At 45.9% G+C, this 18,538-nt stretch overlaps 1 protein-coding gene across 2 annotated transcripts in view; it reads right to left on the minus strand.

Annotated features, from left to right (window-relative positions):
• gpn1 (GPN-loop GTPase 1) overlaps window positions 1–18,538 on the minus strand; it is a 43,611-nt gene that overhangs the window by 3,566 nt on the left and 21,507 nt on the right. For both annotated transcript variants that reach the window (XM_063055365.1, XM_063055364.1), the window contains exon 9: window positions 157–303. In XM_063055365.1, coding sequence (XP_062911435.1) covers window positions 157–303 — 147 coding nt within the window. The remainder of the gene's footprint in view (window positions 1–156; window positions 304–18,538) is intronic.

The following is an 18,538-nucleotide window of genomic DNA, read 5'->3' on the forward strand; positions in this document are numbered from 1 at the left end:
GGCTGCCCACTCTATCATCTTGTTCATCTCCATCAAGTAACCTCTCATCTTCCTTCTCTCCAAATGGGCTCAACCCTCTGTTCCACCTTGCCCCCGCCCCAAACGCCCATGGGAGGGAAGTTGATGGTAACCGAGAAGGTAGCTGTCGTGATTTACCCGCAGGTTACTGTAGAATTCGTCCAGGACAAGACTCATGGAACGAGTTAGATTACTGGCATAGGTAGTCTCTTGGTTCAATGCATCTTGAAATGTTTCAAAATCTGTCATCCACTCCACAGCGAAACCGTGATCCACAATGTCAACCTACAACAGAAGCATAAAACCATAAAATATTGGAGCAGAATAAGGCTGTTTATCCCATCATGGCTAATTTATTGTTATAGGCAATACATCCTGCTAAAGCCAGAAGGTGTAGACAATATGCAGTATTGCAGTTGGGACACACACGGCTACTGCAGCCTCGCTTCCAACCCCTTGTACACCAGTTCCTCTGATTTCAATTGGAGTAGGATGTTTGCAAAGGGGCGTCCAGAAAGCAGGATGCTTAAAACTACGAGAGTTCAAGATCTGCATGCTCCTTTTTGAGTGAAGGGCAAGGATAAGGTAGGGAACCTTACCCTATTAGTGATATTAGTGATAGTTTTTCAAAACTCTTTAGATTCTGGATTAGTTCCTGAGGATTGGAGGGTGGCTAATGTAACCCCACTTTTTAAAAAAGGAGGGAGAGAGAAACTGGGGAATTTTAGACCAGTAAGCCTGATGTCAGTGGTGGGGAAAATGCTAGAGTCAGTTATCAAAGATGTGATAACAGCACACTTGGAAAGCGGTGAAATCATCGGAAAAAGTCAGCATGGATTTGTGAAAGGAAAATCATGTCTGACGAATCTCATAGAATTTTTTGGGGATGTAACTAGTAGAGTGGATAAGGGAGAACCAGTGGGTGTGGTATAGTTGGATTTTCAAAAGGCTTTTGACAAGGTCCCACACAGGAGATTAGTGTGCAAACTTAAAGCACACGGTATTGGGGGTAAGGTATTGATGTGGATAGAGAATTGGTTGGCAGACAGGAAGCAAAGAGTGGGAATAAATGGACCTTTTCAGAATGGCGGGCAGTGACTAGTGGGGTATGGCAAGGCTCAGTGCTGGGACCCCAGTTGTTTACAATATATATTAATGATTTAGACAAGGGAATTAAATGCAGCATCTCCAAGTTTGTGGATGACATGAAGCTGGGCGGCAGTGTTAGCGGTGAGGAGGATGCTAAGAGGATGCAGGGTGACTTGGATAGGTTAGGTGAGTGGGCAAATTCATGGCAGATGCAATTTAATGTGGATAAATGTGAGGTTATCCACTTTGGTGGCAAGAACAGGAAAACAGATTATTATCTGAATGGTGGCCAATTAGGAAAAGGGGAGGTGCAATGAGACCTGGGTGTCGTTATACACCAGTCATTGAAAGTGGGAATGCAGATACAGCAGGCGGTGAAAAAGGCGAATGGTATGCTGGGATTCATAGCAAGGGGATTCGAGTACAGGAGCAGGGAGGTACTACTGCAGTTGTACAAGGCCTTGGTGAGACCACACCTGGAGTATTGTGTGCAGTTTTGGTCCCCCAATCCGAGGAAAGACATTCTTGCCATAGAGCGAGTACAAAGAAGGTTCACCAGATTGATTCCTGGGATGGCAGGACATTCATATGAAGAAAGACTGGATCGACTAGGCTTATACTCGCTGGAATTTAGAAGATTGAGGGGGGATCTTATTGAAACGTATAAAATTGTAAAGGGATTGGACAGGTTAGATGCAGGAAGATTGTTCCCGATGTTGGAGAAGTCCAGAACGAGGGGTCACAGTTTAAGGATAAATGGGAAGTCTTTTAGGACCGATATGAGGAAAAACTTCTTCACACAGAGAGTGGTGAATCTGTGGAATTCTCTGCCACAGGAAGCATTTGAGGCCAGTTCATCGGCCTACGGTCAGGCCACACTTAGATCCCCTCCAGTTCGCCTACCAGCCCCGACTAGGATTTGAGGATGCTATCGTCTACCTGCTGAACCCTGTCTATGCCCACCTGGACAAGCCAGCGAGCACTGTAAGGGTCATGATTTTTTGACTTCTCCAGTGCATTCAACACCATCTGCCCTGCTCTGCAGGGGTAGAAGCTGACAGCGATGCAGGTGGATGCTTCCCTGGTGTCATGGTTTCTTCATTACCTGACTAGCAGACCACAGTACGTCGGACTTCAACTACTGCACAGTCTTGTCATCTTCAGAAGTTTTCGGATGACTCTGCCATAGCTGGATGCATCAGCAAGGGAGATGAGGTTGAGTACAGGGCTACGGTAGGAAACTTTGTCACATGGTGTGAGCAGAATTATCTGCAGCTCAATGTGAAAAAGACTAAGGTGCTGGTGGTAGACCTGAGGAGAGCTAAGGTACCGGCGACCCCTGTTTCCATCCAGGGGGTCAGTGTGGACATGGTGGAGGATTACAAATACCTGGGGATACAAATTGACAATAAACTGGACTGGTCAAAGAACACTGAGGCTGTCTACAAGAAGGGTCAGAGCCGTCTCTATTTCCTGAGGAGAACGAGGTCCTTTAACATCTGCTGGATGATGCTGAGGATGTTCTACGAGTCTGTGGTGGCCAGTGCGATCATGTTTGCTGTTGTGTGCTGGGGCAGCAGGCTGAAGGTAGAAGACACCAACAGAATCAACAAACTCATTCGTAAGGCCAGTGATGTTGTGGGGATGGAACTGGACTCTCTGATGGTGGTGTCTGAAAAGAGGATGCTGTCCAAGTTGCATGCCATCTTGGTCAATGTCTCCCATCCACTACATAATGTACTGGGTGGGCACAGGAGTACATTCAGCCAGAGACTCATTCCACCGCGATGTAACACAGAGCGTCATAGGAAGTCATTCCTGCCTGTGGCCATCAGACTTTACAACTCCTCCCTTGGAGGGTCAGACACCCTGAGCCAATAGGCTGGTCCTGGATTTATTTCATAATTTACTGGCATAATTTACATATTACTATTTAACTATTTATGGTTCTATTACTATTTATTATTTATGGTGCAACTGTAACGAAAACCAATTTCCCCCGGGATCAATGAAGTATGACTATGACTATATTTAAGAGGGAGTTAGATATGGCCCTTGTGGCTAATGAGATCAGGGGGTAAGGAGGGAAGGCAGGTACAGGGTTCTGAGTTGGATGATCAGCCATGATCATACTGAATGGCGGTGCAGGATCCAAGAGCCAAATGGCCTACTCCTGCACCTATTTTCTATGTTTCTAACCCTGATTTACATTAGTTATTATGTCCTTGGCCAGGAAAACGGTTTGGGTCAGGTATAGACAGCTGGGATTGTGAATCCCCAGAGGAATATACCGGATACATAAGAAAGTAATCTGGAACAGGAATGTTAGATTTGTAGAAGATTGAGAGGCACAGATAGAATGGACAGCCAGCACTTTTCCCACAGGACAATAGCCAACACCAGAGGACATCCATTTAAGGTGAGTGCAGGAAAATTTAGAGGAGATGTCAGAGTGATGGGTGCCTGGAATGCACTGCCGGGGGGATGGTAGAGTCTGACACAATAGGGACATTTAATACTCTTAGATAGGCACATGGATGTAAGAAAAATGGAGGGTTATGGGCTGTGTAGGAGGGAAGGGTTAGATTAACCATGGAGCCAGTTTAAAAAGGTCAGCACAACATTGTGGGCTGAAGGGCCTGTACTGTGCTGTACTGTTTTATATTCTGTGTTAGTGGGTATGTCTTGTGGAAGGTTCACATTACTGTACAGGTGCTGTACATCTTAAAACATATGGACCTAATAATCTCTGCCTGAAATATACTCAATGGCTTGGTCCCCACAGTTGTCTGTGACAATGAATTCCACAGATTCATGACCCTCTGGCCACAGGTCACTCAGCAGTCTACCTGGCCAATCAAGAGGTGTGGGGGATCACCTCAGCCTGGCCAATCGAGGGGCGTGGGGATCACCTCAGCCTGGCCAATCGAGAGGCATGGGGAATCTGCCCTGCCTGGCCAATTGAGAGGCATGGGGAATCTCCCCTGCCTGGGCAATCGAGAGGCATGGGGAATCTCCCCTGTCTGGCCAATCGAGAGGCATGGGGAATCTCCCCTGCCTGGCCAATCGAGGGGCATGGGGATCACCCTAACCACTACCATGGCTTTGTGGGAACAGCACAAAGGACCAATAACAGAAGGCACACTGCAGGAGTGCAACAAAGAATTAATGTGGGGGCATTTTGAAGCTCAGGGGTACTGATGGATTGAGCAGGGGTCAGGTTTCTTTCCCCAGTAGCTCCAGGTTGTTATGTAAACATTAACTAACTTACCAGTAAACAAATCAATCCTTCCTCACGCTAATCCAGTTTATCGTTTCACTACTCTGTTTCAATCTCACCGACCACAACTCTCACAATTTGGGTGGTCAGAGATACAGCACAGAATACACCCTTCTGGCCCTTCAAACTGCACCGCCCACAATTCCTGATCTAACCCTCACCTAATCGCGGGACAATTTGCAATAACCAATTAACCTACCCAGTACGGCTGTGGATCGTAGAAGGAAACCAGAGGACCTGGAGAAAACACACACGGTCCATGAGGAGGACCATAAGACATAGAAGCAGAATTAGGCCATTCAGCCCATTGAGTCTGCTTTGTCATTCCATCATGTCTGATCCCAGATAGCATTCAACCCCATACACCTGCTTTCTTATCATATCCTTTGATGCCCTCATAAATCAGGAAGTGATCACCTTCCGGTTTAAATAAACCCACAGACTGGGCCTCCACAGATTCACTGCTCTCTGGCTAAAAAAAATCTTCCTTACCTCTGTTCTAAAAGGTTGTCCCTCAAATTTGAGGCTGTGGTCTCTAGTTCTGGATACCCCCACCAAAAGAAACATCCTCTCCACATCCACTTTATCTCATCCTTTCAACATTTGGTAGGTTTCAATGAGATCATAGAACATAGAAATCTACAGCACATTCCAGCCTCTTCAACCCACAATGTTGTGCTGACCATGTAACCTACTCTAGAAACTGTCTAGAATTTCCCTAGTGCATAGCTCTCTATTTTACTAAGCTCCATGTACCTATCTAAGAGGCTCTTAAAAGACCCTATTGCATTTGCTTCCACCACTGCCGCCAGCAGTGCATTCCACGCACCCACCACCCTCTGTGTGGAAAACGTACCCCTGGCATCCCCTCGGTACTCATTTCCAAGCAACTTAAAACTGTGCCCCCTCAGGTTAGCCTGGGAAACAGCCTCTGGAGAGAGGTTAAATTCAGCAGCCTCTCTCAGGAATCTGGGATGTAGTCCATCTGGCCCACATGACTTATCTCCCTAAGACCTTAGAGTTTGCCAAGCATTTTTTTCCTTTGTAATAGCAATGACACTCACTCCTGCTCCCTGACACTCACAAACCACTGGCATACTGCTAGGGTATTCCATGGTGAAGACAGATACAAAGTACCCATTAAGTTAATCTGCCATTTCTTTGTCCCCCAATATTACCTCACCAGCATTATTATCCAGTGGTCCAATATCAACTCTCACATCCCTTTTACACTTTATACAACTGAAAAAACTTATGGCACCCTTCTTTATATTTTTGGCTAGTGTGCCCTCATATTTCATTCTTTCCCTTCTTTTAACTTTCTTTCGTTGCCTTTTGTTGGATTTTAAAAGCTTCCCAACCATCCAACATCCCACTCACTTTTGCTACTTTATATTCCCTTTCCTTGGATTTTATGCAGTCCTTAACTTCCTTTGTCAGCCACAGTTGCCTATCCTTGCCATTTGAGAACTTCTTCCTCTGTGGGACATATCGATCCTGCACCTTGTGAACTATTCCCAGAAACGTCAGCCACCTCTGCTCTGCCGTCATCCCTGGCAGTATTCTCCTCCATTCCACTCCACCTGGATTAGAGGAGAAGCCATGTCTGTGTAATTCCCTTTATTCCACTGTGATACTGATACATGTGACTTACGCTTCTCCCTTTCAAACTGCCGTATGAATTACGATCACTGGCTCCTCAGGGTTCCTTTACATTAAACTTCCCAGTAAGATCTGGGTTATTACACAACACCCAATCTCAGAGATAGTCATAGTCATACTTTATTAATCCCGGGGGAAATTGATGTTCGTTACAGTTACTCCATAAATAATAAATAGTAATGGAACCATAAATAGTTAAATAGTAATATGTAAATTATGCCAGTAAATTATGAAATAAGTCCAGGGCCAGCCTATTGGCTCAGGGTGTCTGACCCTCCAAGGGAGGAGTTGTAAAGTTTGATGGCCACAGGCAGGAATGACTTCCTATGATGCTCAGTGCTGCATCTTGGTGGAATGAGTCTCTGGCTGAATGTACTCCTGTGCCCACCCAGTACATTATGTAGTGGATGGCAGACATTGACCAAGATAGCATGCAATTTAGATAGCATCCTCTTCTGCTCACACCATGTGACAAAGTTTCCTACCGTAGCCCTGTACTCAGCCTCATCTCCCTTGCTGATGCATCCAACTATGGCAGAGTCATCCGAAAACTTCTGAAGATGACAAGACTCTGTGCAGTAGTTGAAGTCCGAGGTGTAAATGGTGAAGAGAAAGGGAGACAAGACAGCCTTTTCCTGAGTAGGCTCAAGCAAAAGTTGCTCTAAAAAGCCACCTCATAGGCATTTAACAAATTCCGTCTTGCTATCTGACACCAACCTGATTTTCCCAATCCTCTTGCATCTTGAACTCCCTCATTTCAGTTGTGTCATTACAATTATTACATGCCTGTTCCAGCTCCCTTTACAATCTCAACCCCTCATCGAGGCTACTATTTGGACGTCTACAGTATATATGATTCCCATACAACACACATAAAAGTTGCTGCAGCAGCCAGGCAGCATCTGTAGGAAGAGGTGCAGTCGACGTTTCAGGCTGAGACCCTTCGTCAGGTCTAACTGAAGGAAGAATGAGTAAGGGATTTGAAAGTTGGAGGGGGAGGGGGAGATCCAAAATGATAGGAGAAGACAGGAGGGGGAGGGATGGAGCCAAGAGCTGGACAGGTGATAGGCAAAAGGGATACGAGAGGATCATGGGACAGGAGGTCCGGGAAGAAAGACAAGGGGGGGGGGACCCAGAGGATGGGCAAGGGGTATATACAGAGGGACAGAGGGAGAAAAAGGAGAGTGAGAGAAAGAATGTGTGTATAAAAATAAGTAACAGATGGGGTACGAGGGGGAGGTGGGGCATTAGCGGAAGTTAGAGAAGTTGATGTTCATGCCATCAGGTTGGAGGCTACCCAGACGGAATATAAGGTGTTGTTCCTCCAACCTGAGTGTGGCTTCATCTTTACAGTAGAGGAGGCCGTGGATAGACATGTCAGAATGGGAATGGGATGTGGAATTAAAATGTGTGGCCACTGGGAGATCCTGCTTTCTCTGGCGGACAGAGTGTAGATGTTCAGCAAAGCGGTCTCCCAGTCTGCGTCGGGTCTCACCAATATATAAAAGGCCACATCGGGAGCACCGGACGCAGTATATCACCCCAGTCGACTCACAGGTGAAGTGTTGCCTCACCTGGAAGGACTGTTTGGGGCCCTGAATGGTGGTAAGGAAGGAAGTGTAAGGGCATGTGTAGCACTTGTTCCGCTTACACGGATAAGTGCCAGGAGGGAGATCAGTGGGAAGGGATGGGGGGGGACGAATGGACAAGGGAGTTGCGTAGGGAGCGATCCCTGCGGAATGCAGAGAGGGGGGGAAGGAAAGATGTGCTTAGTGGTGGGATCCCGTTGGAGGTGGCGGAAGTTACGGAGAATAATATGTTGGACCCGGAGGCTGGTGGGGTGGTAGGTGAGGACCAGGGGAACCCTATTCCTAGTGGGGTGGCGGGAGGGTGGAGTGAGAGCAGATGTACGTGAAATGGGGGAGATGCGTTTAAGAGCAGAGTTGATAGTGGAGGATACCCGACGCAGACTGGGAGACCGCTTTGCTGAACATCTACGCTCTGTCCGCCAGAGAAAGCAGGATCTCCCAGTGGCCACACATTTTAATTCCACATCCCATTCCCATTCTGACATGTCTATCCACGGCCTCCTCTACTGTAAAGATGAAGCCACACTCAGGTTGGAGGAACAACACCTTATATTCCGTCTGGGTAGCCTCCAACCTGATGGCATGAACATCAACTTCTCTAACTTCCGCTAATGCCCCACCTCCCCCTCGTAACCCATCTGTTACTTATTTTTATACACACATTCTTTCTCTCACTCTCCTTTTTCTCCCTCTGTCCCTCTGTATATACCCCTTGCCCATCCTCTGGGTCCCCCCCCCACTTGTCTTTCTTCCCGGACCTCCTGTCCCATGATCCTCTCGTATCCCTTTTGCCTATCACCTGTCCAGCTCTTGGCTCCATCCCACCCCCTCCTGTCTTCTCCTATCATTTTGGATCTCCCCCTCCCCCTCCAACTTTCAAATCCCTTACTCACTCTTCCTTCAGTTAGTCCTGACGAAGGGTCTCGGCCTGAAACGTTGACTGCACCTCTTCCTAGAGATGCTGCCTGGCCTGTTGCGTTCACCAGCAACTTTTATGTGTGTTGCTTGAATTTCCAGCATCTGCAGAATTCCTGTTGTTTGCGTTTATATGATTCCCATAATGGTTTTTTTACCCTTGCAGTTTCTTAATTCCACCCACAATGATTCAACATTCTCTGACCCTATGTTACCTTTTTCTAAAAATGCAATTCCATCTCTTACCAACAGAGGCAAACCACCGCCTATGCCTTCCTGCCTGTCCTTTCACTACAAAGTATATCATAGAACATAGAAATTTCCAGCACATTACAGGCCCTTTGGCCCACAATGTTGTACCAACCAAGTAACCTACACTAGAAACTGCCTAGAATTTCCCTACTGCATAGCCCTCTACGCTTCTAAGCTCCATGTACTTATCTAAGAAGCTCTTCAAAGACCCTATTGCATCCATTTCCACCAACGCTGCTGGCGGTGCATTCCACACACCCATCACTCTCTGTGGTCCCCTCAGTACCTTTTTCCAAGCACCTTCAAAACTATGCCCCCTCATGTTAGCCATTTAGGCCCTGGGGAAAAGGCCTCTGGCTATCCACACGATCAATGCCTCTCATCATCTTATATACCTCTGTCAGGTCACCTCTCCTCCTCCGTCGCTCCAAGCAAAAAAGGCCAAGTACACGCAACCTAATCTCATAAGGTATGCTCCCCAATCCAGGCAACATCCTTGTAAATCTCCTCTGCACTCTCTCTATAGATTCCACATCCTTCCTGTAGTGAGGTGACCAGAACTGAGCACAGTACTCCAAGTGGGGTCTGACCAAGGTCTTATGTAGCTGTAACGTTACCTCACAGTTGATGAATGCCAACACACCATACGCCTTCTTAACAATATCAACATGCACAGCAGCTTTGAGTGTTCTATCGACACGGACCCTAAGATCTCTCAGATTCTCCACACTGCCAAGAATCTTACCATTTATATTGTCTTCAAATTGGACCTACCAAAATAAACTACTTCACATTTAAAACATAAGACCATATGACATAGGAGCAGAATTAGGCCATCTGGCCCATCGAGCCTGCTCGGCCATTCAATCATGGCTAATCCTTTTTTATTCTCCTCTTCAACCCCAGTTCGCAGCCTTCTCCCCGTAACCTTTGATGCCATGCACCATCAAGAACCTATCAATCTCTGACTTAAATACACCCAGTGACCTGGCCTCTGCAGCTGAATGTGGCAACAAATTCCACAAATTCACCACCTTTTGGCTAAAGAAATTTCTCCGCATCTCTGTTTTGAAAGGGTGCCCCTCTATCCTGAGGCTATGCCCTCTTGTCCTAGACTCTCCCACCATGGTAAATATCCTTTCCACATCTACTCTGTCTAGGCCTTTCAACATTCGAAAGGTTTCAATGAAATCCCCCCTCATCCTTCTGAACTCCAGTGAGTACAGACCCAGAGCCAAAGGTTCCTCGTATGATAACCCTTTCATTCCTGGAATCATCCTGATGAACCTGTTCTAAACCCTCTCCAATGCCAGCATATCTTTTCTAAGATGAGGGGCCCAAAACTGTTCACAATACTCAAGGTGAGGCTTCATCAGTGCTTTATAAAGCCTCAGCATCACATCCCTGCTCTTGTATTCTAGACCTCTTGAAATGAATGCTAACATTGCATTTGCCTTCCTCACCACCGAATCAACCTGCAAGTTAACCTTCAGGGTGTTCTGCACAAGGACTCCCAAGTCCCCTTGCATCTCAGATTTTTGGATTTTCTCCCTTTTAGAAAATAGTCTGCACATTTATTTCAACTACCAAAGTACATGACTATGCATTTTCCAACATTGTATTTCATTTGCCACTTTCTTGCCCATTCTCCTAATCTGTCTAAGTCCTTCTGCATCCTACCTGTTTCCTCAACACTACCTGCCCCTTCACTAATTTTCATATCATCTGCAAACTTGGCAACAAACCCATCTATTCCATCATCTAATTCATGAAATGTTTCAAGAGGCTTGTCATGAAGCACATAAGACCCTGCTGCCCCCCTCACTGGACCACCTGCAGTTTGCATATCGTCCCAACCGTTCAACAGACACGCCATCGCCACCACCCTCCACCTGGCCCTCACCCACCTGGACAAAAAAGACACGAACGTTCGAATGCTGTTCATAGACTTCAGTTCAGCATTCAACACAATCATTCCTCAGCACCTGATTGGAAAGCTGAAACTGCTGGGCCTGAACACCTCCCTTTGCAACTGGATCCTGGACTTCCTGACTGGGAGACCTCAGTCAGTCCGGATTGGAAGCAGCATCTCCAACACCATCACACTGACCATGGGGCGCCCGCAGGGCTGTGTGCTCAGTCCACTGCTGTTCAATCTGCTGACCCACAACTGTGCTGCAACACACAGCTCGAACCACATCATCAAGTTCACCGATGACACAACTGTGGTGGGTCTCATCAGCAAGAACGATGAGTCAGCATACAGAGAGGAGGTGCAGTGGCTAACGGACTGGTGCAGAGCCAACAACCTGTCTCTGAATGTGAACAAAACAAAAGAGATGGTTGTTGACTTCAGGAGGACACGGATCGACCACTCTCCGCTGAACATCAACGACTCCTCCGTAGAGATTGTTAAGAGCACCAAATTTCTTGGTGTTCACCTGGCGGAGAATCTCACCTGGTCCCTCAACACCAGCTCCATAGCCAAGAAAGCCCAGCAGCATCTCTACTTTCTGTGAAGGCTGAGAAAAGTCCATCTCCCACCCACCCTCCCATCCTCACCACATTCTACAGAGGTTGTATTGAGAGCATCCTGAGCAGCTACTTCACTGCCTGGTTGGGGAATTGCACCATCTCGGATCGCAAGACCCTGCAGCGGATAGTGAGGTCAGCTGAGAAGATCATCAGGGTCTCTCTTCCTGCTATTACAGACATTTACACCACACACTGCACCCACAAAGCTAACAGTATTATGAAGGACCCCACATGCCCCTCACACACACTCTTCTCCCTCCTGCCATCTGGCAAAAGGTACCGAAGCATTCGGGCTCTCAAGACCAGACTGTACAACAGTTTCTTCCCTCAAGCCATCAGAGTCCTCAATACTCAGAGTCTAGACTGACTCTACATCATTTATTATTATATTGTAATTTGTCCTCTACTGTGCCTATTGTTTTGTTTATTAATTATTGTACTGCCCTGCACTGTTTTGTGCACTTTATGTAGTCCTTGCAGGTCTGTACTCTAGTGCAGTTTTTATGCTGTTTTACGTAGTCTAGTGTAGCCTTGTGCTGTCTCACATAGTCTAGTGTAGTTTTGTGTTGTTTCATGTAGCACCATGGTCCTGGAGGAACGTTGTTTCGTTTTTACTGTGTGCTGTACCAGCAGCTTATGGTCAAAATGACAACAAACTTGACTTGACTTGGTTGATATACAGCATAAAAAGTGGTCCCTACACCGACCCCTGCAGAACACCACTAGTCACTGGCATCCAACCAGAAAAGGATCCTATTATTCCTACTCACTGCCTCCTACCAATCAGCCAATGCTCTAACCATCTTAGTAACGTCCCTGTAATACCATGGGCTCTTAACTTGGTAAGCAGCCTCATGTGTGGTACCTTGTCAAAGGCCTTCTGAAAATTCAAATATACAACATCCACTGCATCTCCTTTATCCATCCTACTTGTAATCTCCTCAAAGAGTTCCAACAAGTTCGTCAGGCAGGGTTTTCCCTGAAGGAAACCATTCTGACTTTGTACTATCTTGTCCTGTGTCACCAGGTACTTGATCACCTCACCATGCCAGAGTACAATAATTTTTGAAAGATCATTTCTAATGCAACCACAATCGCTAACGCTACCTCTTTCAGAACCCTAGGGTGCAGGTACTCTGGTCTGGGTGACTTATGAACCTTTAGGTCTCTCAGCTTTTTGAGCACATTCTCTCTTGTAACAGTAACTGCACCCACTTCTCTTCCTTCACACACTACAACATCAGGGGCACTGCCAGTGTCTTCCACAGTGAAGACTGAGCAAAATACTAATTTAGTTCATCAGCCATCTCCTTGTCCCCCGTTATTATTTCTCCCGCCTCATTTTCTAGCAGTCCTATATCCACTCTCATTTCTTTTATTTTTCACATACCTGAAAAAACGTATAGTCCACTCTGATATTATTTGCTAGCTTGCTTTCATATTTCATCTTTTCCCTTCTAATTATTTTTTAGTTGCTCTCTGTAGGTTTTTAAAAACCCATATCTTCCATCTTCCCTCTAACTTTTGCTTTGTTATATGTCCTTTCTTTTGTTTTTACATTAGCTTTGACTTCCCCTGTCAGCCACAGTTGTACTATTTTACCATGGGAGTATTTCTTCATTTTTGGCATACACATGTCCTACACCTTCCTCATTTTTCCCAGATGCCATTGCTGCTCTGCTGACATCCCTGCCAGCAGCTCCTTCCAATTTACTTCGGCTAATTCCTCTCTCATACCACTGTAATTTCCCTTACTCCACTGAAATGCTGCTACATCCGACTTCACTTTCTCCCTATCAAATTTCAAGTTGACCTCAATCATATTGTGATCACTGGTTCCTAAGGGTTCTTTCAGCTTCAAGTTTCCTCATTGCATCCGGTTCATTACGTAATACCCAATCCAGTATAGCTGACCCCCTTGCCATTCCCTGAGTACATATGCTCCCAAGTTCCTGCCTAATAGCATCATATATCCCCCTACCCCAATTAACTGTTTTCTCAAATTGTCTGCTCCTGTCCCTCTCCAGCACTATGGTGAAGGAGATAAGAGTTGTGGTCACTACCTCCAAAATGCACTCCCACCGAGATCTGACACTTGACCAGGTTCATTTCCCAATCAGATCAAGCACAGCCTCTCCTCTTGTAGGCTTATCTACATATTGAGTCAGAAACCCTTCCTGAACACACTTAAGCTTCACCCCATCTAAATCCCTTGCGCTAAGGATTTGCCTATCTATATTAGGAAAATTAAAATCTCTCATCACAACAACCCTATTATTATTGTATTGTTCCAGAATCTGCCTTCCTATCTGCTCCTCAATGTCCCTGTTACTGTTGGAGTCTTTAAAAAACACCCAGTACAGTTATTGCCCCTTTCCTGTTTCTGACTTCACTGACACACTGACTCAGTAGACCATCCCTCCATAACTACCATCTCTGCAGCCGTGACACTATCCCTAATTAGCAATGCCATGCCCCACCTCTTTTGCCTCCTACTCTGTTCTTTTTGAAACATCTAAAGCCCGGAACACTCAGCAGCCGTTCCTGCCCCTGAGACAAGTCTCTGTAATGGCCACAACATCACCCAGAGAGTGGTGGATATGTGGAATGCTCTGTCCCGGAAGGCAGTGGAGGCCAAATCTCTGGATGCTTTCAAGAAAGAGATGGATAGAGCTCTTAAAGATAGTGGAATCAAAGGTAATGGGGATAAGGCAGGAACTAGATACTGATAGTGGATGATCAGCCATGATCACAGTGAATGGCGGTGCTGGCTCAAAGGGCCAAATGGCCTACTCCTGCACCTATTGTCTATTGTCTCACAAACTCCCTACAAGCTGTCTCTACTTGTGCTCCAACATCCCCAACCTCTGCCTCTTCACTTCGGTTCCCACCCCTCTGCAAATCCAGTTTAAACCTTCCCCAAAAGCATTAAGAAACCTCCCCACCAGGACATTGGTCCCCCTCGGATTCAAGTGCAACCTGTCCTTTTTGTACAGATCACACCTGCCCCAGAAGAGGTCCCAATGATCCAGAAATCTGACTCCCTGCCCCCTGCTTTAATCCTAATCTCGGGACTGCTGCCTATGCCACACATCAGTGAGATCTCCCCGCATTCTTCTGAATTCCAGTGAGTACAGGCCCAAAGCTGCCAAACACTCCTCATATGTTAACACCTTCATTCGTAGTATCATCCTCGTAAACCTCCTCTGGACTCTCTCCAATGACAGCACAATCTTTCTGACATATGGGGCACTAAACTGTTGACAATACTCCAAGTGCAGCCTGACTAGTGTCTTATTTCAGCATTTTCTCCTTGCTTTTATATTCTCTTCCCCTTGAATTAAATGCTAATATTGCATTTGCCTTCTTTACCACAGACTGAACCTGTAAACTAACCTTCCAGGAGTCTTGCACTCACTGTTACTACTGTTTCCAGGACCTCCTCCCTCTTTTCACCTATGTCACTGGTACCAATATGTACCACTTTACAGGATATCATGGACGCATTCAGAAACATCATGGACCCTGGCATCTAGGAGGCAAACTACCATCGGTGCTTCTTTTCGTGTGTCCCCAACCCTCAACCCCCAACCATACTCAAAATGGAGTACTTATTGTTATGGGGTACGGCCACAGGGGTGATCTCCTCTACCTGATGCTCTCCCTTCCCTCTCCTGACAGTCTGTCTCCTGTGGCCTTGAGGAAACTACCTCCTTGTAGCTCCTTTCCATCACCTATTCACTTTCCTTAACGAGCTGAAGATCATCAAGATGCAGTCTCTAAGGAGCTGCATCTCGATGTACCTGGTGCAAATGTGATCATCTCCCAGAAGTCCCACAGCTGACAGGTAGAAAAGAATACTGGCCCTGCAGACATACCTGCTATTCTCTCAAGTTAAATGAGCTAAAAGAAATAAGAAATTAAGGAATGAACTTACCTACCTGCCTTGCCTCCAGCATACGGAGACTCCTTTCAGAAGGCACTGGAAATGAACTTGGCGCTCTGACGCCCCAAGCTGTAACAGCACTGCACTACCCAATGCACCACTGTGGTGTGCTCTTTGGGCTCAACTTTAAACTTACGTGCAATGATCTTCAAATTAAATAAACAGTGCAAAATCTGTGAGCGACATTGGAAAACCCTGAATAAAAATGCTTTCATCAGGTAGGCCTTTGTTATACTGATTGAGTGGAAAAGCAGTATATGAACACCTTTCCATCATATAGTTTATCCTTCTAGAATGTAACTGTCCACAGAGACATCACAAGCAAGAAAGCTGATCAATGCCTCTACTTCCTCAGGAGGCTAAAGAAGTTTGGCATATTCCCTGGTGACCCTCATCAATTTTTAATCAATGCATAGGAAGTATCCTTTCCAGATGTATCAAGGCTTGGCACGGTAAATGCTCTGCCCATGACTGCAAGAAATAACAGAGAGCTGTGTACAGAGCTCAGCACATCATGGAAATCAGCCTTCCGCCTCCATGGACTCTGCCTCCACTTCTCACTGGCTCAGTAAAGAACCCACCACCCAGACATCTTCTCTTCTCCCTTCTTCTTTCAAAAGCCTGAAAGCATGTACCACCAGGCTCAAAGACAGCTCCTACCCCACTATTGAACAGACTTCTTGCGTAAGATGGACTCTTAACCTCACAATCTACCACCTTGCACTTTATTGCCTACCCGCACTGCACTTTCTCTGTAGTTGTTACACTGTATTTTGCATCGTTATTGTTTGACCTTACTTGGCTCTACCTCAATGCACTGTGTAATTAACTGAACAGTAGGCAAGGCAAATTCTTCACTGTATCTCACTGACCATAATAAACCAACTCCAATACCATCAGAAACAAAATTACCCCGAGGCACTTCATCAGAGTATTATCAAGGAACAAGTCACACACAGACAAGGCAAGAGCTTTGTTAATGTTGGCTTTAAGGATCAGTTAGAAGAAAGAAAAATGGAGATAAAGGTGGAGCCACTTAAATTAGAGGTAATCAATGACCAAAATGGGAAAGTACAGATGAGGAAGTAGAAGGACGAGAGGAGATAGAACATGGTGTCATATAACCTTTAAACCAAAAGGTCATCATTAATCAAGAGCCATCAGTTAGTGGTGACGAGAAAAGAGGTCTCTGAGAATTCAGACTTGTGCATGAGCACTGTTTACAGAGGTGGGCAGAAGCAGAGAACCATGCAGAACTGAGACGACAGGTGTCACTGTGGTCTCACACTCGTTCTGACACTGCCATATTCACAGCTATTGGTGATCGAGGAATGTACTACACGAACCAAAGATTCAGCTTTCGTCTTCCCACAGCTAGTTGGGAGAACTTAATGCTCATTGGACAAGCAGCCAGTGTTGCAGGTGATGGTAGGAAGGAGACAGCGGCAGTAGGTGGTGTGTTGCAGAAGTGGCATTTGATGTGACGGGGGGGGGGGCAGTGCGTTGGAGACATATGATAAACGTCAAACACCCCTTAAAAGTGATGGCACTGCCTCTTTCTAACACCATGTGATCTTGTACAAGTTGGCGAATGGAAAACAACTGAGAGCTGAGAATATCGAGCTCTTTGCCTGTGGGTTGTGGCAGCTGAGATTGTGTGACTGAGGCACCACAGCAAAGGTCCCAGGATTGACCATAAGACATTGAAGCAAATTCAACCATTTGGCCCATTGACTCTACTCTGCATTCCGTCACGGCTGATTTATTATTCCTCTCAACATTATTCTCCTGCCTTCTCTTCATAACCGTTGACACCTTTACTAAACAAGAACTTATCAACCATACAACCATAGAACACTACAGCACAGAAATCAGGCCATTCAGCCCTTCTAATCTGTACCAAAACTTTATTCCACTAGTCCCACTGACCTGCACCCAGTCCATAACCCTCCAGACCTCTCCTATCCATGTATCTATCCAATTTATTCTTAAAACTTAAGAGTGAGCCCGCATTTACCATGTCAGATGGCAGCTCATTCCACACTCCCACCACTCTCTGAGTGAATAAGTTCCCCCTAATGTTCCCCCTAAACCTTTCCCCTTTCACCCTAAAGCCATGTCCTGTCGATTTATCTCTCCTAATCTAAGTGGAAAGAGCCTACTTGCATTTACTCTGTCTATACCACTCATAATTTGGTAAAGCTCTATCAAATCTCCCCTCATTCTTCTACGCTCCAAGGAATAAAGTCCTAACCTGTTCAATCTTTCCCTGTAACTCAACTCCTGAAGACCCGGCAATATCCTAGTAAATCTTCTCTGCACTCTTTCAATCTTACTGATATCCTTCCTATAGTTAGGTGACCAGAACTGCACACAATACTCCAAATTTGACCTCACCAATGTCTTATACAACCTCACCATAACATCCCAACTCCCATACTCAATACTTTGATTTATGAATGCCAGAATGCCAAAAGCCTTCTTTACAACCCCGTCTACTTGTGACACCACTTTCAGGGAATTATGTATCTGAACTCCCAGATCCCTTTGTTCCTCTGCACTCCTCAGTGCCCTACCATTTCCTGTGTATGTCCTACCTTGATTTGTCCTTCCAAAATGCAACACCTCACACTTGTCTGCATTAAATTCCATCTGCCATTTTCTGGCCCATTTTTCCAGTTGGTCCAGATCCCTCTGCGAGCTTTGAAAGCCTTCCTCGCTGTCCACAACACCTCCAATCTTAGTGTCATCAGCAAACTTGCTGATCCAATTTACCACATTATCATCTAGATCATTGATATAGACAACAAACAACAATGGTCCCAACACAGATCCCTGAGGCACACCACTGGTCACAGGCCTCCACTCTGAGAAGCAATCATCTACTACCACTCTCTGTCTTCTCCCACACAGCCAATTTCGAATCCAGTTTACAACCTCTCCATGGATACCTAGTGTCCGAACCTTCTGAACTAACCTCCCATGTGGGACCTTGTCAAAGGCCTTACTAAAGTTCACGTAGACAACATCCACAGCCTTTCCTTCATCTACTTTCTTGGTAACCTCCTCAAAAAACTCTACAAGATTCGTTAAACACAATCTACCACGCACAAAGCCATGCTGACTATCCTTAATCAACCCTTGGCTGTCCAAGTACTTGTATATCCAATCTCTCAGAACACCTTCCAATAATTTACCTACTACTGATGAAAGGCTCACCGGCCTGTAATTACCTGGTTTACTTTTGGAGCC

Source organism: Mobula hypostoma, chromosome 8, assembly GCF_963921235.1.
Source record: "Mobula hypostoma chromosome 8, sMobHyp1.1, whole genome shotgun sequence".
NCBI classification, from domain to species: Eukaryota; Metazoa; Chordata; class Chondrichthyes; order Myliobatiformes; family Myliobatidae; genus Mobula; species Mobula hypostoma.